The following is a 25999-nucleotide window of genomic DNA, read 5'->3' as shown; positions in this document are numbered from 1 at the left end:
CAATATCCCCAAGCGTGGGAAAGCTCTTGGTTTTGGTCAATGTGAGCCATCGTGGCTAGTGAATTACTCCCAGATCCGTCGCTGTTTCTTTCTAAAAGTCCGCCAATAGTTGGCCAAAAAGAAAATTGGTTGAAAAAAGTATGAGAAAGTGTAGGAGTTCAAACAGGAAGGACATAGTGCTAAGAATAGAAAGTGTAGTCGAGAATTGATTTTATGGTGAAATTGGAAGTGTTTTTTTCGTTTTCTTCCTACCCAAAGTTATTTCCTACCCAAAGTGATATTTTTCACTCGTGCAATGAGGTGTTTTCTCATAAAAGGGTTTTATGCTTATGTTTTCAATAAGTTCAATCTTGCAAACTATTTTTTGTCAAATCATATCTTTCAATTCGGTATCGAGTTTTTAATACAATCTATGCGCCAACGTCAGCGTCTCAAAGTTTGACAGCTCCATTAGCACTCAGCAAAAATATTATTATGTTTTTCTTATCTCTCTAAACAAAATATCCTTTAGATAACTTTGTAGCATCAAAATGTAGGTCTCCAAACGGACCTCTTTACCCATCTCATAGCTCCATATGTTTATATTTGGCGCATTCATCTTTTTCGAAATTCATTAACGAACTGCTAGGGTAGATACTCTAGATTTCGACAGGAGCTAGTTTTCGACTAATTATTAATGAAAGGCTTATTTTTCTATTTGGTGGCTCAAGCTATCTATGTTCAAATTTTTCCATTTTTGCTCTCCCACTTTAGTATACGTTGAATATAAAAATTTGTCTAAATAAGTTGTTGAATAGTAGTAAATCAATAATTTAAAAGTAACACTTTAAATCACCTGTGAAATTCAATGCCATCGACCAAATTAGAATGATTTTGAATCATGAAAATACTCCCCTTTTATTCGATTAAACGCTACATAAAAGGAATCAATGTATGGATAAGGTTCTGAAATCAATCTTTTCGGTAATTTATGTTATTTTTTTGGTACCATTTAATGAAATTTCAACTATTTTTTGAGCTGTCGAAAACTAGCGCTGAAAATTCATTTGATAATCTATTTTTCGTCACCCATCTGCTTGGGTATGTTTATACTGTTTCCATGGTGTAAAAAACGCCGTGAAGTAGACAAGCAAACCCAGTATGCAAATATTCATATTCCTGAGCTAACAAAGGAGGTGGAAATATGCTTGTCGAAAACTAAAACTTTTTGTATCGAAAACTAAAATTGAATGTCGAAGACTAGATCATCGAGAGGTTTTATGAAAAGGATAATAAAAACGTTGTTTTGAAACTTTTGAACAATAAAAAAGGTAGAGAATGTAGAAAAAAGTCTGATTCATTAAACCGATCATATTTTAAATGAAAAACTTTAGTTAGTTAATATATTCACATGGTTATTCTGACAAAACAACCAAAAACTGTCGAAATCTAGGTATGTTACTCTATTTAAATCTATATATATAAAAAGCAATTTCTGTGGGTTTGTTTGTTTGTTTGTTTGTTTGTTTGTTTGTTTGTTTGTTTGTTTGTTTGTTTGTTTGTTTGTTTGTCCTCTATAGACTCAGCCGTCTTAAGAGCTACACAGAAAAAAAAATCTGAATCCTTAACAACACTGAAATTGAAAACCTGTATCATTACATGACGTGGAACTCGATTTATTGATGTAAATTTACAAATTAAAAAAAGTTGAATCCTTAACAGCACTGAATTCATATGACACAAATATTACTTGACACGGAACGCGATTATTTGATGTAAATTTACATCACATATGATGTAAATAAAAAGAAGCATCATACGACGGAATTTTCAGTGCGAATTAAATATTACACGTCTTTAATATTTTACATGTCTTTAAATTTTACACGTCTTTTGAAGTTTACAGACGTGGAATATTCAACTCGCACTGAAAATCCCATCATATGTGATGCTTCGTTTTTGTTACATCATATGTGATGTAATGGAAATAGAAATTTCTTAAAATTACACGACATGGAATGTGATGAGGACATTGAATTTCAATTTAATAGAATCAGACAAATTTAAACAAAGTGTCAAGTCAAAGTCGTGCACCAAAAAGTATTTTTTAAGCAGTTTTCCCGCGATTAAAATTCCCAGAGATCTTCGTGAAGCAGGAAGCGGTTCTGGAAGCAGCTCCAAGTTATTCAACTTTGGATCCGGTCTTCGAGAAAATATAAAAGTGTGAATGTGACTCCTAATATAAAAAATTGTGAGAAGAATCATTGTCACCAAATGAAATAAACTAAATTAATTACAAAAAGGTTTTATTTTTTTATGATATGAGATAATTCCATTATTGAATCATAAATATCAATAAATAAAACAAAACAGATTCCAATTGGAAAGTTTTTCTTCCAATATTCAGTGGTTTTATAATTTACATCATTTTTATTTTACATGTTGCCATAATTTACATCATTTTTTTATTTTACACGTTGCAACATTTCACTGGCGTGTAATTTCCAACTAGCACTGAAAACTCCGGCATATATGATGCTTATTTTTATTTACATCACATGTGATGTGATTTTACAGATTTTTTTCGTTGTGTGTAGAGAGCTGAAATTTGGCATGGATGCTCATTAGGACCAGGAATGATGAAAAATGCTTTAAGAATTTCGGTCGACCCCAAATTTTTGGCGTCCTGGAATACTTTTTTATATTTTTCCTTTGTGCTTGAATTATGTATTTCGTTGATGAAACCCAAAAAAGCTTTCATGTGGTTATATGTATTCTTTGGATTGAGGCGTAATTTCCTGTATATCTTCATTTTTCACTAGTTGAAAACTTTGTCAACCCTATACGATAAATCGGTCCACACAGGATGCACTTCTTGCCATGTCACACTGAGCAAAAGTCTCATGCAGCGATGATTAATCACACAGATAAACAACCAGAAACCTGGGATCGTTACCTGAAATTGGACAAACAAAAAAGTGCCTAGTTCAAACACAGACGGAAAATCAATTTATTAGGCCATCGACAAACAACACACCTAATCCCTTGAATTAGGAACCAAAACATTATCCGTAAAGTAGAAATGGGCTTGACTTCCTTTTTCTTTGTTTTGTTTTATTTACATCTATGTATACTTTGACTTTTGCTTCCATAACTGCCTGTGTCTCAGCTCAGAAACCCTTCAAAATCTCGCATCTTGAAAAACGGGCACGATCCAGAAAATCCCTGACTGGCCCAGCTTCTCTTGTTTTGCTGATGGAAGTAGGAAATCCCTTTACACAAATTCCCTCGGTGCTGTGGAAAATACGCTCCGAAATCGTTGTACCCAATCTTATGATTTACAGCTAAATTTATGAATATTATGTTATCGCGCCATCGTAGTAGAGTTTTGAGATCTTGGCCTCGCTTAACCACGAACCGATCCCTGTCGTCGATGATGGCTGACATCGTCCGCAGCACACACATAGAAAAGAAACTTATTTTTATTTCATTTCGTTTCGCTGAGGTTGGTTCGGTTGGGAGTCCTCTTAAGACCCTCGCTCGATCAGCCAACAAACTACTTAGCTTCCTACCACCGACCAGCAAACAGCCAGAACGACAGCGGGTGTCCGACGACCGAGAGTGTCCCGGGGTCATATCTTGAAGCTTTGAATGCTATGTGAACTTGGCTTGGCTTGGCATGGCCTGGCTGGACTGACTGATCTGATGTCGCATAACGACGAATAGAAGCACTGAAAGGGAACTCGCCAAGAGCCAAGCGAGAGGTTAATGGACGATCGTATGTGGTGTGTGGACGGATATCGGACCACACTAGCACCACAACCGTTGTTGTTGTTGCTTGGAGATGTCAAAGGGGTTTTTTATATTGAAGTATTGAGTGCATTATTCAATGATTTTTGAGATTTAATAAGTGCGGTAAATGTAAACTTTGTCGACACATATGTTTAATTGATTTAAAAATAGTATATTTAGAGAAACCTTCATATCTTTCAGAGTTCATGCGAAGATGTGTTGGTAGACTGTAGTCATCGATAGGGATCTGTGTTCTCAATAAAGGTCTGTCCAGTGAAGTTTGGTTTAAAAGCAAAATATTCAGATCGAAACTTGACCATAATCAAAACAAAAGTTTACATTCAAATTCTCTCAAAAAAATTGGTCATTCCTTATGTGTTGTAGAACTGTGATCCGCAATCAAAATTCATGGGATGTAATAAAATTGCAAGTTGCAAAAATCAGTTATTATTTTTCCGACATCCCTATCGCGTACTTTTTAGTTTGCGTATGTTGATGTTGCCCAAGCAAAAAGACCCAAGTCACCACATCTACCGTTTCTAACAAAACACGATCAGTCGGGGACCAGAGAAGAAAAAAAAATCCACAAGATCACAACAGTAGAGCATAAAACCGATTGAAGGAGTGGCGGAGGAGGACTTTCCTACTAAAAAGAGGAAGAAACAAGCGAAAAGAAGCCATCGGTTTTAAAACCGGTTGTTTCAGTTTGTTTTTGCTTTGCTCTTTGAGTTTTCTTTCTCCTCGCTCCCGATGCCCATATGGAGTGAACCTAAATGTGGATGGGACTGCCACTTCAACCGCAGCAGCAACTTCGCTGCTCCTTACTTCTTACCTTACCTTACTGTTCCCCGACTGACATAATAAACTTGATTATCAAAGTGAGTATGGAGCTTGGTCTTCAAGTGTACTTACTTTGGAGTTGGTATGACCGATCGAATCAACCGGGGATCCCGATCCGTAAGTGTTTGCTGAAGCACGGGAACATGATCAAGCGCACACATTCATACAAATGAAGGGAAAGGGATCAATTTGGGGTTCGAAAAGTTATAATTGATTCATCAGTTTACGCTTCTCTGTTTCATTTGAAATTGAAAATGCTATTAAGGGTTTGAATTGGTTTAAACGTAGCTGCCATGATGCACTCAGCGGGTGTCTATTGTCGATGCTCAGTGGCATTTAGCGGCGAACGCTTCTGGCTATAGATACCTACATATAGTTGGTAGCGTGGAATTTGCTGAGAAAGTTCAAGATACTCTGTGGTCTTGGTTGGTCAGCAACTTCCAAGGCACTTCTCCAAGGCCCGCCAGCCAGCTTTTAGTCAGCGAATTATAGCCTGGCGTGCTGCGCGTCGCGGTTGATGCGAGCCGCAAAGAAATGGTTCATAGATCTTGCTAGCTGGACATCTAAAAGAGTCAGAAATATGCAAAAGGAACGAGCATCCGCGGTACCCTTGGATGTGGTGGTCAAACATCAAAGTAGGTTATGGATGGGCCTGTCAATGATTTTATATGTGCTGCTGGTTTCTTGTGGGAGATCGTGTTGACCCCAGCAAGCCATGGCCATGTTGAACAAAAGATTCGTTCGCTTTGATCTGTTCTGTTGATTCTGGTGGAACATTTTCGCCGAATCGATCGGCTGATAGGAAGATTGTGGTTATCAACAAAAAAGATGAGACAGGATTTCCATACCCTGCGGTTTCCATTTCATTTTCCGTGGTTTCCTGAACAGCTCGAGACGACGTACCTTTCGCGTTTGTACGTACCAAGATTGGAAGGTACCGTTCCCCAATCTAGATACGATACGCTCTCGAAAGGCTTCGATAACAGGAATGATATCAAATTGCAAGTGTCCGCCAAAGACGATTCCCACAGGAAAAATAAAACTCGTATTTGAGACCTGTTTAAGTAGGGTTATAAGGAGCGATCAATCCATTAGAGTTTTCCAAGTGTTTCACATAGTCGATTTCTTATGTGGACATAGGTGAGTTCTTCGTCTCCTACAGTTTTTATGCGAATGTGACACGCTTGGAAGATCTTTGAAGAAAAAAAAAAACAGTTTACTACATCCTCCACACACAGGAAAACTGGAATTAAACCGAGAACACAGGAAAGGTGATCGGGTGCGAGACCGTCCGGAACAAGTTCACTGAACCTGCTAGCTTTTTTTCCCTCCTCAAGTATCGCTGTCCAGGAAGCTATCGTCTTTTTTGCCCGTTTGTTTTGATGCGACAGAAAAAACCGAAATTTACAGACGAAAAACGTTAATTTATCGCAACGAGGAACACGGTTCAAACTTTTAAGAGCTTGTTTCAGTTTGCATTTAATTAAACTTAACAGTACTTAACAGATAGCTATTAAGTTCTTTTTGCAACATTGAAAAGAAGAGTTAGATCGTGTTTTTGCTCCCTTGTCCTCACCGAAGTTTGCTCTCACCATCCGATTTGCTGATTCCGCTTGACATTTCTATTGATTGTCCAAGTGCGATCATGCACTACATCCGGGCGCGGATGAAATGCGTGTCCATTCCGCTTAGCTTACACTTCCTTGTTTGTTTTCGTTTGAGCTCGCGGGAGGCACCGGAGATGGTGGGTGGATGAGAGAGCATAATCAACCACTCCACTCAATCATAGTCCACGTTCGCGATGTCGTACAGCAAATGAGTTTACATTGGCGAAAAAGAGGCGAAAAAAACAAGGCGTTAAGTATCATCTATCTAGCCATCTGTCTGACGGTCGGTGGCGCTGTCTGTCTTCCGCCGACGACGACGGACCATTTGCCTAACGGACTTTGTAGTGTTTGGTTTAGATTCCAGGAAGCGCGCGGCACAAGAGAAGCAAAGAGACGGGAAGCTCTAAACGCCAACGAAAAATAAGCAGCTCTCAGCTAGACGGGTGCTGATTTATGGCCGTTCTAACCCTTTTCTTACAATATTGTCTCGTTGCAGCTGTACCCGTCACATGGCTACAAAAAACCTTGTGAAATTGTTTGGATGTTTTGAAAACAGTACGATCAGCAAGTGTTTGGCAAAACTTCGATGCTATGTTGTCTGTAAACACTAACAAAACTTACGTACTAGCCATTAAGAGCGCCCAGGATAACATCCAGAATCATTTCACTCAGTTGGATGTGTCCGATTTACTACTGTCAGCAGACTAAAAAAGTTAAAAATAGCTAAAACTACTCTGGAAAGGGTTGCCAACATTTTTTTTTTCAAAAATCAGGGAACTGGTGAACTAAAAAACAGACAAAATCAGGCTACGTAAAAGTGACGTAAATTTTGCTCAAAGTTATGACCTTTTTGTTTGGTCATCGCTCCACATTTTCACTCTAATATGTGTTGTGAACCTACTTGGTTGAATAATTCTACTGAATCTAAGCAATCGAAAGATTCCCTTTAATTCTCTTTTTTAAATAAAAATTAAAGGGAATCTTTCGATTGCTTTGATTCAGCCACATTTTCACTTTTTAACTTCAGCAATGGTACTTAATCCAGTTTCTTACTACCCAGTTTTCATCACATTCGCAAAAATCAGGCATATTTTCACAAACCTAGGAAATTCGATGGCCTATCAGGTTGTCATGCTGAGCCTTGAAAAATCAGGCAAACGCTGAAAAATCAGGCACATTGGCATCTCTGACTCTGAACAATTCATTAAAGTCTCTCAAAACTTTAAACAGTTTTTCATAGGCATTTGGAAACGAATAATAAATCCAATTTGAATGGAACATTTGAGAGTGAACTTTGAAATGTTTGGATTGGTTCACACGTGTTTTTCTTTTGTTATTAATTGTTGTCGGAAATATAAAATGTAAAACGTTAATAGTGTGTAAATTTGTAAAGCGTTACAAAAGTGTTACAACGGAATTTATAAAGAAATTAAGATATTCTTTGTTACCTGAGAGATTTGATGATACACGATAGAAATAACCTCCAAAGAACTTTGGTGAGATCGTTTCATTTTAAATTTATTTTATTTCTTACCATATGGAGAGTTGCCTTCTAAATTTCCCGTGAAAATTTATAAGATCAGCTGCTTTGGTAGCGTGAGGTTTCCACATGTACAAATTCGAATTTTAAATCCGAGTTCTTAATTCGGGGATTTTGACCAACTTGGTCATTCGTCCTCTACTCTGAATCTGAATTGTTAACCTGAGTTCGTAATCTAAATTCTGAATGCTGAATTTGGATTCTGAATCTGAATTCGAATGATATTTTTAACGACTTTTATTTGAATTTCAAGATATGCTTTTCGATTTTAGTCTTTTTAAATAGCGAAAACGACTATTTATTTAACGTTCCAACGTTTCAGTCGATATACCTTGTGTTGCGGGCGGAATGGACAATTCAAAAGACGCTGAGTCTTGATAGCAGTAAAACAGCTTTAAGCTGTAATATATTTAAACTTTTAGAACTACTCTAATTTTAGATTTACAAATTTATCAGACTTACAAAATCAGTGCGCAAATTTAGTTATCACGCCCGAACAACTTCTGTGATTGTTATGAGTTTGCTGTAACTGCACGTGATTAGGTTGAAATAAAGTTTTACAATTTAGCTTTAAATTTTAATCAATTCCTACCTAGTGGAACGTATTGCGTGTCTGTGGAGCAAACTACCGGATGTTTCACTTAATCGATTTTAATTTGTTTGTAATTTGTGTTACTGTAACTAAGTTAGGTTAGGTTAGATACAATTGTGTTTAGTTTAGTTTTAGTAATTTGTACCTGAATCCTGAGCAACTTTGCCGCACTACAAACCGTACTATTCGAAACGTACTAACTCCGTACTATTAGTTTAAGTTTCACAATTTTAATATAATATTTTTATAATGTTTATCCACTCGTGTTTTCCAAATAAAATTTCCACCCGGTCCGTTCGGCTGACGTGAAGAAGAGAGCGAGCGAGACCGCCAATCCTCTGACAGTTCAGGAGAAACGTCAGTTGATCCGCCCGCCACTGAACTGCATTTCACAGCGGCGCGTCGAAAGCGACGCTTGCAGTGTTGACGATGTCAACATCCTCCCCCTCGTGACGCTGGCCGATGGCTGCCTTTGGATCCGTGTCACCCTTAAGCTCAACATCCAACACTGCCAATCTACTGACCGATAGCCTTGACAGCCCTCTATTTGTTTGCACGACTGCATGGCGAACTCTCCCGTCCACCCTGGGGAATACTTCCAGAACCCTACCTCGCACCCACCCATTTCTCTTAGCTTCGTTCACGATTGCAACCAAGTTCCCCATGCCGATCTCCTGAACTTCGTTGAACCACTTTGTGCGACCAGTCAAAGTGGGTAGATATTCCCGGACCCAACGACGCCAAAACATTTCCAGCTGGCACTCTAGCTGGTTCCAGATGTTCTTCAGGGCTACAGCTCCATCCACAAACTGCTTGCTCGGTTGCTTTACGCCGTTCGAACTGCCTAGCAAAAAGTGGTTGGGCGTCAGGGATTCAGCTTCCTCGCTATCCAATGGTAGGTACGTCAGAGGTCGGGAGTTGACGACTCCTTCCGCTTCAACTATAAACGTATTCAGGCCTTCGTCGTCTAGCTTCCGTCCCACGCACAAGCTTTTTTCCATGGCCGTTTTCACCGAGCGTACCATACGCTCCCAGCTCCCACCCATGTGCGGCGTTCCTGGAGGTATGAAGACCCACTTGGTGTGAGTGTTGGTGAAGGTCACTGCTAAGTCGTCCTGAAACTGGCCGATTTGTTGTTCTAGAATGTTGCCGGCTCCACGGAAGTTGGTTCCGTTATTCGAATGGATTTCCAGTGGTGCCCCTCATCGAACAATAAAGCGCCGAATGCTCATAATGCAGGATTCTGTTGTGAGGCTGTGGACTACTTCGACGTGAACTGCTCTAATGGTTAAGCAGGTAAATAGAGCCACCCAGCGTTTAACCGAACTTTTGCCTCTCTTCACCAGGATTGGACCAAACAGGTCTAGTCTAAGCCGACGTAGCTGAATGGACGTTCGAACGATGCCAGCCGTGCTGCGGGCAGAGGACCCATCCTAGGTACCTGTGGTTTGCACCTGTATACCTTGCAATGTTGACACTGGCGGATTACTTTCTTGACCGTTGCTCTAATCTTCGAAATGTGGAAGGACTGGCGAAGCTCGTTCACCACAGTTTCAAAGTTGGCATGCAGGAACTTTCGATGATAGAAGTCGATGATCAGCTCAGTAATTCTGTGGGTAGGAGGAAGAATGACAGGATACCTCACTGTCATGGCGACGTTTTTTGCTGCTCCAACTCGGCTATCCACTCTGAGGACAAAGTTTTCGTCGAAGTATGGTGAAATGTGGTGTAGTTCGCTATGCTTTGGGAGACGATCCTGACCGTTCGAGTTCTGGTGAAGATTTCGTCGAAGGATAGATGCCTCCCCCGCGCCGGGTACGGTTGTTGTTGCGCTATCCAGAACAGTGTGTTTTCAGCTGCTAACAATTTCTCCTGGCTCAGGTAACTGCCTTCTGCTTCGACGGGATCCATCTTAAGTCGACGATTTACTTAGCGATGTACATATGCCACAGTTTGCAGCATTCGCTCCCACTTGCTGAATCTACTGGTGTCGACGATGGCTATTGGAGCTACAAACCCAGAATGGAGACAGGAAATTTGGCGTGACGTCTTCAACTCCTCCTCGGTGCTAGTCGGCTTCCTCTGTTGTGGCCATTCGTCCTCGTCTTCTTGAAGGAAATCCGGACCACGAAACCAAGCGTTTTCTGCAGTCAAAGGCGGGCCTTGTCCCCATTTGGTGGCGAGGTACGCAACGTTCTGTTTTGATGGGACCCATCGCCACTCTGCGATGTTGATGTTTGAAAGGATTTCCCCTATTCTGCAGGCTACGAACTGGGTGTATCTCCGATGATCGGACCGGATCCAGGCCAGCACAGTGCTTGAGTCGGACCAGAGAACACATCGCTTGATTTCGAATGTATGGCCTTCTTCGATGAATTTTCTTAGGCGGGATCCTATTACAGCCGCTTGAAGTTCCAGAATTGGGATGGACCAATGCTTCAAAGGTGCGACCTTCGTTTTTGCTGCAACCAGTGCACACGCGTACCCCCCGGTTATCTTTGGAACACGGAAGTATCCCACAGCAGCGCAGGCGTCCTCGCTAGCATCCACGAAAATGTGGAGTTGTAGATCGTCGTAGTCAACACTGTCGAAGTAACATCGTGGAATCTGCAAGCTATCGATAAGCGGAAAACCTTCGATCCAGCGTAGCCATTTCTCGTGCTCTTCGTCTCCCACGACTTCGTCCCATTGCGTACCAGCGCGCCAAATATCCTGGAGTAAGACCTTTCTAAGCAACACAAACGCGGTGAGCAACCCTAGGGGGTCGAAAAACGTCATAAGACAGCGAAGCGCCTCGCGCTTCGTAGGTTTACGTTTAGACGACACTATTTCCTGCAGTTCCGGGGCCAAAGCGGTAGAATAGCCCAAGACGTCGTCATGCGGCAGCCAGTGCATTCCAAGCACTCTTTCGGGAGTCAAAGTTGTCTCCAGCTTCAGGGATTTGGGTTCGGAAGAAACGTTTCCACCAAGGGCTTTCTCAAATTTCTTACTGTTTGATCTCCAGTCCCGTATATTGAAACCACCTGCTGCGTGTATCGATTTGATCTCTGTCGCTATCTTGATTTCCTCGGCTACGGTGCTGAAACTTTCGGCTGGCGTGTTCGTCAGCGTCAGTAGATCCGCCCGCCACTGAACTGCATTTCACAGCGGAGCGTCGAAAGCGACGCTTGCAGTGTTGCCGATGTCAACACCTTGGATATAGCGCCTATACTTGCTTTTGAAAATAAATATTGGAAGAACAGAGAAGAAGATTACTTCCACAACATAATCTTTCAAAATTAACTCTTTCAAAAGATTAAGCGGGAGAAATGTGAAAATTTTTGTCATCCATATAATTCATTAATAGTTCGTGATCTTAACCACACATCTAGACTGACACAGTAACCCGAACAATTCAAATGTGTCGTCATAGTAACGCACGCTCTTTTTTTTTAACTCAAAATTAAGTATGACCGAGGTTCAAAACATAGTTCGATTCTATGAACTTAAAGTTAAGTACCCTTTTTCCTCATTGCGATGGATCAAAACGGAGTTCGAACTGCGAACTCAAAATTGATCCCTTTTTTTCCTTCGGCGAGGGATTAAAGCTGAGTTCGACCTTATGAACTAAAAATTGAACTCTTTTTGTTGGACTGAAAACACTTGGCGAGTTCAGTCCGAACCGGAACAGCAACCAACGATAACACGTCGCAAAATTTTGTCGGTCCGGAACAATTACCGGAAGACTATGAAGGAACTTCATAATGAAATGCATGTTCACCGTGTCAGCGTAAAATTCTGTCCGTCTTTGTCATCATATGGTGAGCGGCTTGGAATGTTCGGAAACTTCCGGATGTTGTTTACTTCCCGTGGGAAGTAACATCCGGAAGTTTTCTTTGACCGGGAATGTCAAAACTTTCCACCGCTCTGTAATTGCAATGCAATGTACCGGAACAGCAACATCCGGGTACAACAAATTTTAATCATCATTCAATTCCCTGAAAATAAGCTACCCTCGAAAAAAAGGATTAATTCGAGTTCGGCTGCCGAACTTAGAATTGAGTATGCCTATCAGAACTTAGTTTTGCTATTGCCCAGTCAAACTCAACGTTGAGGGAAGCCACCGAAGTGCTGTTTTGAACCAAAATTACTTAATTTTGAGTTTAAAAAAAAGAGCGTGCGAATAATAACGAAGCCAATTTCATGTAATTACAAAACTTTCCGCTGATTTAACTTGAGCAAAGAAAACTTTAGTAAATATCGCAAATTTTAAACCTAGAACACAATTTTTTAAAACGAGCACATAAACAAACTGTCAGGTTCCAAGGCGCAACATAATTTGAAGAATTCCCTTATTTGTACGACGATTTCTTTCGCATTCTTATGCGAATCTTACTTCCCTTCCAGCCTCTTGTTTCAAAAACATAATAAAAGTAATTTAAACACGTCGTTATACATTAAACACGCAGATGTTTCCGAAATTGTACTTCCTTAGTTGAATTGGCAAGTGGCAATAGAAATAAAAATCCACTGCGCTCTCTGCTAAATGCGGGGATCACCTGCCGTCTCTTGGGCTTGTGATATAGCTCAGTTGGCAAGTCTGTTGTCTCCTGAGCCGATGTCCGTGAGTTCGAGCCCAAGAGTAAACATCGAACACAGTTGTACCGGATAGTTTTTCAATAACGATCCGCCAACTGCAACGTTGATAAAGTCGCGAATGCCATAAAGATGGTAAAACGACTATAATCGAAACAAAAAAAAAAAAAAAAAAAAAAAAACCTGCCGTCTCTTAATAAATCAATTAACGGTTTTCCAGAATTTTCCAATTTTGAGAATTATCAGATAGAAACTCCTGGATTGGAACATCAAAACAGAATAAATGAATAAGAAGGATCATGAGACGAACGAACTCACCAATTGTAGAGCACCGTAGTAGTAAACGTGTTTCTTCTTGCAGCGTGCCATTCAACGAAGTCAGCATTGTCAACTGCTGGAGGTGAATGAAAACCTCGGAAAATCGGATCGGGCGCATACAATGAAACATGCAATTATGCACTATGCTTCATCCATTAATCTACACTGTATCAAAAAATTATCCGTACAGCACGTACCTTGAAATCCAAACAATCAAAAAGTGCACTTTTTCAGTCAATAAAAGTACTACAATTACATCATTCGCTGCAGAAACTAGTCCTTTTTGTAGTTCAGTATTAAAAATGTTTATGAATTAAACCTTAAAAATAATCCATGAATTGGATTTATCAATCATATTACGCGTCTACAGGAATATAAATATGATTGTTTGGTTCTGATCCGAAAATACGCTTATACGATTAGTCTCCATGGAGCTAGTCTTCTTAAAGTTCTGAAGCACAAACTGAACCCACGATCATGGCCGTTTTACTATTATATGCGTAATTCGAAGACAAGTAAATAAATAAATTTCGGACAAGCTTTTACCGTCATTCTTCAGGTCAACAATCAGTTTCCGGATGTCAACGGGTATTTTTTTGTGAGGAGCAGACATTTTCCTGTTAATTTAATCCACAAATTATTGAAATCTACTGATTTAAGCTAGATAAAGTTCATTTTACCGTATTTATCGCTCAGACCACTGGAAATTGTCTTTGCTGAGATTCAATTCACGTTTCTGTGTTTGACAGACTGACACATAACTGTTTACTTGACTAATATTTGACAAAGGCCTCAGTGTACGGACAATTTTTTGACGTCGTTTTTGGGACTTTCTATACAAAATAAATTGGATTATTTTTAAGGTTTAATTCATAAACATTTCTAATACTGATCTACAAAAAGGACTAATTTCTGCAGCGAATGATGTAATTGTAGTACTTTCATTGAATAAAAAAGTGCACTTTTTGATTGTTTGGATTTCAAGGTACGTGCTGTACGGACAATTTTTTGATACAGTGTATAAAGAATCACAATAACAAACAACTTAAACTTCAAAAATTTAATTTCATCCCAACGGAGCAAAAAAAAGGAACACTTGGGATACCAGCAAGCCATCGCCTACCTATGTTTTTTTTTGACAAGGTTTATAAACCCCAAACTTTAATTTTAAGATTTGAGGTAGAAAAAATATATTTATGGAATTATCAAGTGTTCCTGAATATAAATTTAATTATGGAAAAGCAACACAGAAACTACTAAAATTAGGAACGTAAATATCCATAAAAATCCAATGTTGAGTTTTTTTTAAACTTTCAGTACATCCCTGATGATTTTTGAATGACACATTTTGGTTTCCCATACAAATTTCCTTACAAATCAAAACACGTTGCACTAATTCAGATGTTTAGATGTCAGAAACTTGATTTTGTTTGTCTTTTTAATGACGCTTTGACGCGAAATGAATAAATAAAATAAAAATTTTGCATAACAACCATTAGGAAGCAGCTGCCTATTATTTCCTGATTCGCGCCTAAATGGTTGCCAAATAGACAGCACCCCTAAATTTCAGCATTAATGTTTAGCACGATGAGAGAGCGCACATTTTGATAGACATAAAAAAGCAACAATCACCAAACACACCGTCCTCCGGTGCCGATTTGAAACCATAACAGTTCGGAAGCGATCGGTTAATTATGACAATTGCGCTCCAAGCAGCTCTGCCTCGGCTCCGGCGCAATTGGCCGCTGTCCGTCAGTCGCTTTCGATTGGCAGTAGCCAATAGAAACATAGAAAAAACACATTTCCGTTTCACAGCTCTGTGATCCAATGGGTAGCCGAAATGTTTATTACGTTAATGAGTAATTGTAACACTTTTTTCGCATTGTATAATCGACCAGCTGAAATGGATACGGTTCGATGCGTCTTCATCGCCATCGTTATTATTGTAATTGATAGATAATTTGTGGTTTTGTTTTTTGACACCAGGCGGTGTTTGTGATAATAAGATGATAATGTTTCATAAGCCTTACGAAGACTGTCTTTAAATTCTTTGGTCTTGTTTCGAAATGAATTGTCTTCCTGGTGTCGTTCGAAAGCAAATATTCGATATTTATTCGATATGTTTACATGAATTTTGTGGCGGTTAATGTGCTCGTTCGTGCTTGCAAATTTGCCATGAGATGCGTTACAATGAACAATTTCTCACCAATTTGACTCACAAGTCTGACTCATTTCCTTTGAAGATCAATCCTCCTGTAAGCTGCCGTACACGTTCCTCACATTTCAGCGTTCGTCGAGCTTTTCCGGTGATGTGGCATTTCTGAATAACCGAGGAAAACACGTTTGGCGTAAATATTCCAGACTCCAGAGCTCGTGCAGATCGAGAGCTCTTAAGATACACCTATTATGATCCAATTTCCTAGACACTACCCGCTCACTCGCTCGTTCACCTCGATCGAGACCTGGACTGTGGAGATCGCGCTGCTTTTTTTCTCTCTTCATCTTAGTTTACTTCCACGAATGGATAATATATAAGGAACGGAGGTGGGCGGGATGCTACCGGAGGTAAAATAGCATTACTCGATGTACTGAGTGCGAAAGTTGATCGCGGCACTATTGAATGTTGAAAATTTCAAGCAACAGTTTGAGAAGAAAAAAAACTTCAAGCATACACCCACTAAATCGGATGTAATTTATAGATCCATCTGGATAAAATGAATTCGATCTTGCGAATGAAGTGCTAAGCTATCTTGAACCCTTTCTTCACTCAACAATGGCTTTACAAACTCTTCGAACCGCAAGCTTGTTGTGTGAAAATTTTAGGTGTTTTTTAAATGGTGTAAATTTTTTAAAATAGAATATTTTTACTCTTCAGTGTTCAAAGACCCAAAGACTGGACAACTGTCTCAAAAAAATGCCCTTATTCTACGAAAGTAACTATTCTTACACCTCGACTGCTGGACAGTCGTTTCGCCCGAAGATAGATCGTTCTACCTCCAACGAAACGCGAAGGTTGATGAACCAATCTTGGGAGGTTTTCCGTACTTGAAGTTTCGTTTAAATAGTTAGTGGAGCAAAAACTTGATTGGTAAACGACTCGACCAAAGCTTCGAAAATAAAACAAGTTTAGTTCAAGACGACGCTGTGCTCTGGCTGGGGTGATAAAAAAATCTCTGCTTACATTAAGAACGCGCGGTCTGCGCCGAATGGCCAGAGGGAAGATTTTCAGCTCTCTGTCCACCCGTGGTGTCGCACTGAAAAGTCAAACCAGGCCGGCCGGCCAAACTCGTCGCTCGACCAAAACCTTTCAGTGCAGTGGTTTGGTACAGTCATTGTAGAGTTGAGTAGAGTAGCAGTTATTCCTGCTCAACGGGAATGGTTTATGTTCGCTGCAGAACGATCTGTAACAGCGATAACGAAGAGGATCGACCATGATTTTTCAATCCGTGTCTTGCCAGTATAAGAAGCTTACCCGTTTGTGTCTAAATATTCCGAACGTTGTTGGTGAGCTTACCTGACTGCTGCCATGTAAAATTGAAATCCGATTTTGAACCTCATTTATAAAAATCTTATTTTGAACCTTTTAACAACACTTTTTCATTATTTCGGTCTGTTTGTTGTGATATGATGGATCTTTTTCTTGATCACCTTGAAAGCCAAGCTGAATCGATTGGACGATACGCCTACTAAACGAGATCGAAATCTAAATTAACCTACCAATCTAAATAAGTATCCTTCCGGAAATTTTCTCAAATATGCACTTTAAATTAGCAGCTATCGATAAATGTAAAGCAAATTAAGTTTGACCAAACAAATCTTCAAAGGAAAAATTGCATAAACCCTTCATTTGGGGTAAAATGATACAAAACGACTATCACAAATTAATTTTTATTCAATTTTTTTAAAGTTTCAATGTAATTTTTTAAAATTTTGGTAAATTTTTATTTTTTTTAAAGTTTTTTCCTTCTTTGTATTTTGTTTTGCATTTTTTTGTCAAAATCAAATTAAATTTCTTTTTCAAGTTTAATTAGTATAAAATTCAGGAAAAATATTCAGTTAGGCTTCCGCTTTTCCAAATCCGAATTGCCGGGCCTTACGCTTAACCCCTGCCATCAGATTTTGTACAGCCACCTTGTCCACCTTCTTCGCCGCAGAAAGCCAGTTAGCCTTGAACTGCTGCTCGTCCTTAGCAGTTTTTTTGGTCTTCTTTAGGTTCCGCTTGACAATAGCCCAGTATTTCTCAATTGGGCGGAGCTCTGGCGTGTTGGGAGGGTTCTTGTCCTTGGGAACCACCTGCACGTTGTTGGCGGCGTACCACTCCATGGCCTTTTTACCGTAATGACAAGATGCCAAATCCGGCCAAAACAGTACGGAACAACCGTGTTTCTTCAGGAAAGGCAGCAGACGTTTATTCAAACACTCTTTCACGTAAATTTCTTGGTTGACAGTCCCGGAAGTTATGAAAATGCTGCCTTTTAAGCCACAGGTACAGATGGCTTCCCAAGTAACAATTTTAGCTTTATTATGGTCAGCAAAATATCGTTTGGACTATCGCATTAATCTTCATAAAAAGCTAAAGCGCATTCTATAACATCACCTGGACTCTAATAAAGCCAAAATCAGGCTATTTGGCCCTACCCTAGAAACGTCATCAAGACGTATCATTGTTGGTCATCAATATTGGTCAGCAAAGCTTTTAAAAAGCTATTATAAAACATGTTAGAAATTTTTGTTTTTTTCGGTTCTGTCAGTTCTCGGAGTTTTTTTTTATTTTTTCCAGCAACCATAATGGTTGATGAATGATGATTGCATTATTCAGATATGATCTGATAAAATTAATAGCTAAAAAACCAATGTTTTAACCATATATTGAGCGTCTTTTCTGCTGCCAGTCAAGATTCTAGGTAAAATGTATATGAAATAGTATCTTAAAATAAATCCGCCTCGTCAAATCTGATGGTCAATCATGATGGAATTGATGGAAAAAGGCCTGAAAAAATATTTTCCAATGCTTGCATTGTGAATCCATCAACATGGCGTCATTTTGTGCCCTTCGATTTTGCAACCAACATGGCGTGAGGCAATTCATAGTTTTATTATGGTTTAATGATGACCCCAAAAAAAGCTACGATTTGACGTTTCTCTCGCAAGCCAACCAATTACACGCTAAGGTTGAGTTCCTCATTTCTGAGTTGTTAATCATTAGTACAGTAAATGAGGACAGACTTTTTGAATGAAAAGGGATTGGTTTTGAATGACCCGTGGAATAAATCATGAGTTGAAGTCAAATTTCGTTGTCTGACGCCATCTTGAAATCCAAGATGGCGGCTTCCGCTGAACTTTAAAATGGTTTAAATAACTTGAAATCGCATGAAACCCCAACAAAATGGGTATCGGGTGAAAGGGCTAAACGAGTAGAAGTTGAATTTCGCTATCAGACGCCATCTTGAAATCCAAGATGGAGGCATCCGCTCAACTTTTAATGCTCAATGCTGACAAAAAGTCGCATTAAACCACCACTATACGGGTATTGAATGAAAAGGCTAAGCTAGAAGATGTCGATTTTTTTTCTTTCCGAAGCCATCTTGGAATCCAAGATGGCAGCTTCCACTGAATTTAAAATGCTGTTAATCAATGAAAATCACTTGAACACATCTTTTTTTCACGTAATACTACATTAAAACTACTATTTTAAGACAATTTAGATCATTTTAAATCACTTTTATTATTTTTTCATTATGTTTCTAATGCATTCAGAACTTTTCTTGTTTTGTTTTTGATTTTTTTGCCATTTATGTAATTCTATTATTCCTATCATGCTATTATGTCTAAATTGTATTGGTCTTATTCTAGCGAAACTATAAGGTTATGTTGTTTCTGTTAACCGTCTGATTTAGGCACATGTGCCAAATTCGATGTTGCCAAAAACGAACGGGGTCTGTATTGTGGTGGTTTTTGTGGGATTTTCAGTAACTTGCAGATTTTCAGAGAAACGCGAAAAGAGATATTTGACTTCTATCATTTAGCCTTAGCACCCAATACAATATATTTGAGAGTTTCATGCTATTTTCATTCATTTTCATTTTTCATTCATTTTCATAACATTTTCAAGTTATGTCGTGAGACGGAATACTATGTAAATAAAAAAAATAATGCTATTTTCATTCATTTCCAGTATTTTTAAGTTCAGCTGAAGCCACCATCTTGGATTTCAAGATAGCGTCAGAATGCAAAAATAAACTTTTTATAGCTTATCCCAATTGACAAACACCCATATTTTGGAGGTTTCATGCGATATTCAATGATTTAGAGCATTTTTAAAGTTTATAGAAAGCTGCCATCTTGGATTTCAAGATGGCGTAAGATAGCAATATTCGACTTCTACTCGTTAAGCCCTTTCACCCACTACCAATTTGGGTTTCATGTCATTTTAAGTCATTCACTACATTTTAAAGTTTAGCGGAAGTCGCCATCTTGGATTTCAAGATGGCGTCAGATAGCGAAATTCAACTTCTACCGGTTGATTTTTTTCAACTTATACCCCTATAATATAGGTTTTATGCCATTTTCAGTCATTTTCAGTATTTTCAAGTTGAGTGGTAGCCGCCATCTTGGATTTAAGATGGCGACGGGCAACGAAATTTGACTTCTACTCGTTTATTACTTTCACCTAATAACCATATTGTGAAGGTTTCACGATATTTCCAGTTATTTACAGCTTTGAAAATAAAAGCGGAAGCCGCCATCTTTAATTAATGATGGCGTCAAGCAACAATTTTTTACCTACTATTTGGGCCCTTTCACTTAATACTCATGTTGTGAAGATATTCATACCACTTTCGGTGATTTCAAGTTTTCAAAGATGTATTTTTTAAATTTTAACTCAAAACCAACACGCATAACTTACCAAAAATGTGTAAAAATGGGAGTTCCAATTCAAATATGTGCTATCTAATCTGAGCGTGTCCTGTTTTGACATCTTGATCGAGAACTGTCACTAAGTTTTATGGCGGTTTAATAATCATGCACTGAGTGCTATTATAGAACATGCAAAAGAAAGCTTGGAGCAAACTTCTAAGTTTGTGTTTTATTATAGTTGAAAAAGAGCATTCATAACTCTTTCAAAATAACTAAAACAGTATGTTTAATAAAAGTTTTATTAGCGTTTTCAAAACCATCTGAAAACATATGGTCGAAAAAAAATTATAAGCATTCTGCATGACCATAATAAAACCACACCAAAAAATGCCATAATTAAACCATAATAAAACTTCCTAATGCTAGTTGGCTTAATCTGTGTTACTTGGGTTGCCAAACCAGATATTTCTTCGCGAACTTTGACAGTTTCATGTGCTTGAATATATCTGCTATCTTTCCCCTTCCTTTTGCCGTATAAAACTCCTGTCCCAGAAGCTGCTTGTAGTCAGATTTGTCGTAGGTTTCGTCGTCCATTACCACGCAGTCAAACGTCGTCAGCATCGTCGTGTACAGCCTCCGGGATTGCGCTTTGGCCTTCGTATTTTGTTTATCATCGCGATTTGGAGTCACTACCTTCTTGTAAGTCGATAGTCCGGCTCGTTTTTTGGCTCGATGCACGGTTGTAGACGATACACCCAGCTTATTTGCGGCATCTCGGAGAGAGAGGTAAGGGTTTCGCTTGAAACTACCGGCAACTCTCTTTGTCGTTTCAGCGGCTTCCGGTTTTCGATTTCCCCCCGATTCAGACTTCCTGGTAGTCGACAAACGTTCCCCAAACACTTTAATTACATTTGTAACAGTTGATTTGGCAACTTTTAGCGATTTTGCCAGCTTTGCGTGCGAGTAGCTCGGATTTTCGCGATGCGCGAGCAAAATTTTGATACGCTGCTGTTCTTCCTTGGACGGCATTTTGACAACTGAAGAGTGAATTCCAAAATCAAAATAGGAGCAACATTCTACACACAAACACACACACACACACACACACACACACACACACACACACACACACACACACGCACACACACACACACACACACACACACACACACACACACACACACACACCTTCAAAATGAGGGATGTTCAGGTTTTTAAATGCAAAATTTAAAAAAATATGTCTAGTTGATTTTGACCAAATTTTTACCGTATCACCGTATCAGACCAAGCCCACCGCAAGTTGCTATTTCGGTCGGTATTTAAGATGTTTTGATTGGTTGCGTTTTTGTCTACTCACTGATTTTCGCACCCATTGTTGCGATCCACGTTGGTATTTGTGTTTGTTTATTTTCTCATAGCGACTACCGACTGCGTTGCTACCGGGTTGCTACATAAACGCATCCTGTAACAACCTACTGCTCGAATGCTATTTCTCGAATCAAGTTAGCGACTGTTGGTGCGATGATGGGTTGATAGATATGTTGCTGAATGTACTCGATTCGAGGTTTAGCAACCATTGGTGGGCCTGGTCTTATGTCTTTTCGCATTGATAAATGGTCGGGATTCGACCAGACCGAACTGAACGCCAATTTAAAAAAAAATGAGTTATCTATTGCACCCGATACAATACATAATAAACTACCCATCCAAGGAAAATCAGAACATTTGAATTTTATAAGAAAATTTCAATATTGCAAACAGTTGAAATGGCAAAAATGCGTTGCGCCAAAGTGAACTGCGAGCCACCTTAGAGGTAAAGATGAAAAGCATGTATTGGACATGAAAACTGATTTTGTGCGAAATAATCTTATGTGTGTTGATTTTTTCGATTTAAAACAGTTCTTCGGCTCATCAAGAACTGATATCTGATAAATTTAATGATAAAAACCGTTAGCCACGGAACCTTCTGTCGTAACCGGTCCATTTTTTTCTCAATAGTCTTCTTTTCCTTTTTTTTTCACTGAAAATATCAGATACAAAATAAGCACCACTATACTATACAACAACTCTCTAAAAACTCACGTTCTAACAGTCAAAAGCTCAATTGCATTCCTTTCATAAGAACTCTCTTATTTTCTCACCACTACTCAATACTCACTCTCTTGCGCTCATTATATTCAACCGAAATGTCATTCGAAGTAGCTCAATTGAACAGTAGGGTCAATTCACAAATAATTAGCATCACTTAATTAATTTGAAATTTAGTTTATTTTATATTTAACTATTTATCTACCGATATTCTCTACACCTTCCTGTTGCGGATTGTTAGCATTTGTTAAAATCTCGTTCAGCCAGACTGAACCGAATCCCTCGAATTTTGTTTTCCAATTTACTTATGGGAATATAGGGATTTTTGACATTTAACGATAAAAGATGCTTTATTTTATTGCTTCAGAACGCAACCGGTAAGTAAAAATCACAGATATTCTGCGTTTCAAAAGTGTGAAATTTGTATGGCTCGGTTCACTCTGGCTCAACGAAAAAAACATTTTTTCTAGCATCAATCATACTCGTCAGGTGCTGCTCGTAAAGCCCCTATAAGTAGGCTCCTACGTTTAGGACAAATTGCTCAGTCAAATGGTGGTGCATGGCAGTTTTTTAAACATTTCGGTTCGACCAGAGTGAACTGGGTGCAAACATATTTTTTTTTTTCTAATATATACGTTTATTGAATCATAAAAAAAACTAAATATACATTTCATTTAACATTTGCTTCAAATCATTGTCAATTGTCTACTGTTAAATCTACATATGGCTATTAAAATTCAGTTTTCTGCTTATTGTGTAATCAGAAATCGACCAGTATAGCCTCGACGGCTTTATAAGAGCATGAATGAGATGGTAAAATGATTAAATTAGATATCAAATAACATGGTATCAATTGGTAGTGCTGTGAACTTTGAGCTCGATTTTCTCGAAATCAATTTATGGCGTTCAGTTCGGTCTGGTCGAATCCCGACCAAATAATAAATTCAATTGACATTTTTGATTGTGTAAGATTTAAAAAATTAAGCACTTTTTATCGACTTCGCGAATTCCCGAGATATTTAAGCGTTTCCCGGGATTTGGGAATTCCCGAATTTTGATTTATTCCCGGGAATTCCCGGTCAGGAAATCCTGGGTAGGATACTCTAAGAGCATTCTAAGTAACAAATAAAAATAAAGGTGAATCCGTGCACTAATAGTGTATAACCAACATACATAGAAATTATGACTTTTCTAACAAACATGGCAAAGCAAAATATGTGCAACTAGCTAATACAGCCTATTTGATTGTAGTTTTTTTCCTCAAGACACCTACATAAAAGATTAAAAAAATGTAATGATCACTTTTTTCATTTTTGACCAATTTTTTTGACTAGCGATAGCCTATTGAAAATCAAGTAAGAGATGCCTTGTTGGCGTTTGAATGGTTGACGTGTAATTTGGACCAAGTTATAATTTATTTTACAATCCAATTCTCGAACAATTTATATCAATAATAAAAAAAAAGTCTCAAATATACGATCAAAAAAATTCAAAATAAAATTTGACATACAATAATTGGAATTTGTCAATTTCATGTAGCCCCCATAATGGAACAAAGAATGCGTTGTCAGTCCGTTAAAAAAATCTATGAATAAGAGTTTATTAAAACATTTTTTTTGTAATATCGTTATCATAAGAAAAAAAAATCTCACCACGAGTGATGTTATCCCAAAACTATTTGCACGATTTGGTGATTCCGAGAACGGTTTATAAATTGATTGGACATGTCCAATTTTCTGGCTAGAAGCGATTAACTATTCTAATTCCATGTTTCCAATGATTTCAGTTCAAAAAAATCTCTACTATTTACGTATACGAGACGAGGGTATAGAATAGCAGTCGATGACTAACAACGGCCAACACGAATGACAACTTCCTTTTGTGATGCTCGGGTTCCTTTGTTGTTTTTTTTTTTCTTGTACCCTCGCTCGTGTACCATCTAAGGACGCGCGATTCAATCATCCAAACCTAATCAGAGCACTCTTGGGTCGGCTTCTCGGAGCCGATCGTTGTTCCTCTAACAGATTTAAACTTTTGTTTTAATGGGACTTGAGGAGCTCACGTATAGCGATGATTCCTTTTAAAGCTTCGGTCACGACATGTTCAAGTGTATCTCAACTGATGTTAACTTTCCCTTTCTACCGATCAGAAGGTTTCAAAATGCGAGTTCTATTAACGGATGACACGATTATTCGGAAATAATAATCAAACTAAAGCATAAAACGCAATTTTGTTAATTAATGTTTCGCGTTTTTTTTTTGCAGGTAAGACTCAAAGACTGGTCCGCCATTCCATTGCAGACTCGCTCTTGGCCACTGGCCATTAGGTAGGTAAGGTGAGAAATATGATTCGCGAATATCGAGTGTAGGACGGCACGTGGGTTTTGATTGCCTTTTTTGTGCCTCGTACCCTCTTGGACGCACTAAGTAACAGAAACAGTACGTGACACATACCGTATCGAATCAGGGTTTTCAACCGACAATTTGCTGAAAGCGGTACCTATTAGGTCGGTACAACAGGTAGATTACTTAGGACGGATTTTGTCTGTGAAGGCGTCCGCCAAATGATGAATCTACGGTAGTTTTTCATATGAGCTGATGGTTGTTGTGTCGGACTTTTCGCAGCTTCGCGGTGTTGCAAGGCGTCGATGCGATCATCTCCTAATCAAGATCACGATTTCCTCATACAGGAAACACTTTCACCGTTTGCAGACTATTACTCCGCTATATGGGGCAATGCGTTGCAATCGGATAAGTAGATAAACGGTACCACCTTTTTTTATTTGGGTGTGCAATCACTTTAGTTGTGATTTTTCTCTGTTAATGCTAGCGAAAATGGGAGGATGATAATTTTTGATAATTACAGACCTTCAGCCTGTAATGATCTGTTGGTCAGCTGCTGTCTCGATTGAGAGTTCAATTATTTACGAGTTAGATGCAAGAGAGTGTTAGATTAGGGAGGACTTAATAAAGACTAGCACCATTATTAATGCTATTGGCGTTTTAACAGCGCTTCATTCAAGTACCATTCAGTGTTATTATCTTACTCGAGTTGAAAAACATTGAAGAAGGTCGAGTTTTTTTCTGTGCTCGAAAGTGATTTCGGTTTAAAGGTTAATGGATTATGTTTCGAAGACGGTGAGCCAGTCCAACTAGTAGCAATTACCGAATTCTTAAGAAACAATTTTTAATCCATTTACAAAATCATTCTCGCAATGTCACCACATATTTACGGTCATTAGTCACACACATACACATGCCACGCTTAGACTGATTTAGGCTTCTATTACGAGATCTTCCAGCATTGATAATTTTAAGCTTCATCATGGGCCTTTACCTACTGCTTAGCTTAAATCACCGGGACTTCGAGAGCAGATGCTATCTGTCGCTTTTGTTCCTTTCCATTTCTCACCATCTTTTCACAATTTGATTCTCAACTCAACATTTGTCTATCGTGTTTCATATTTGGGCAGTCGCTGAACGGCCTCACATTATATTCGGTTCATTTCATATGTCCAGTGAGAGACATGCGGCCAGAAAAGTGCCGAAATTGCTGTTTTGCGGTAACAAAATTGCTGGTCCAACTTGAGACCAGGCCAGGTACGTCATTTGTACTTGAACACATCAGAGCTGGTTGGACGGAATGATGTACTTAGTTAAACGGCACTTTGTCGGTCGACCCTCGGCAAAGCGGCATAACATGTGTCTAGTGCTGATTTTGCAACCTTTTAAAGTATGACCATTGCATTGCATTTGCGGGTCGTCGCTGGCACTCTGGGTCACTGCTGGGTTTTCATAACAATATGTTTGC

The 25999-nt window shown here is 38.8% G+C and overlaps 2 protein-coding genes across 4 annotated transcripts in view; one reads left to right on the top strand and one right to left on the bottom strand.

The window, feature by feature from the left end:
* LOC129751237 (semaphorin-1A) overlaps positions 1–25999 on the top strand; it is a 213984-nt gene that overhangs the window by 59906 nt on the left and 128079 nt on the right. The gene's annotated exons all lie outside the window — the stretch shown is intronic.
* LOC129752861 (uncharacterized) lies at positions 10280–13310 on the bottom strand. Its single transcript, XM_055748648.1, has 2 exons — positions 13244–13310; positions 10280–11484 (listed from the first exon to the last, which is right to left on the bottom strand). Exons 1-2 carry the CDS (start codon positions 13308–13310, stop codon positions 10280–10282), a joined length of 1272 nt encoding a protein of 423 aa, XP_055604623.1.

The sequence above is a fragment of the Uranotaenia lowii genome, chromosome 3 (genome assembly GCF_029784155.1).
Source record: "Uranotaenia lowii strain MFRU-FL chromosome 3, ASM2978415v1, whole genome shotgun sequence".
NCBI lineage: Eukaryota > Metazoa > Arthropoda > Insecta > Diptera > Culicidae > Uranotaenia > Uranotaenia lowii.
This window is presented reverse-complemented; position numbering and strand designations above follow the sequence as displayed.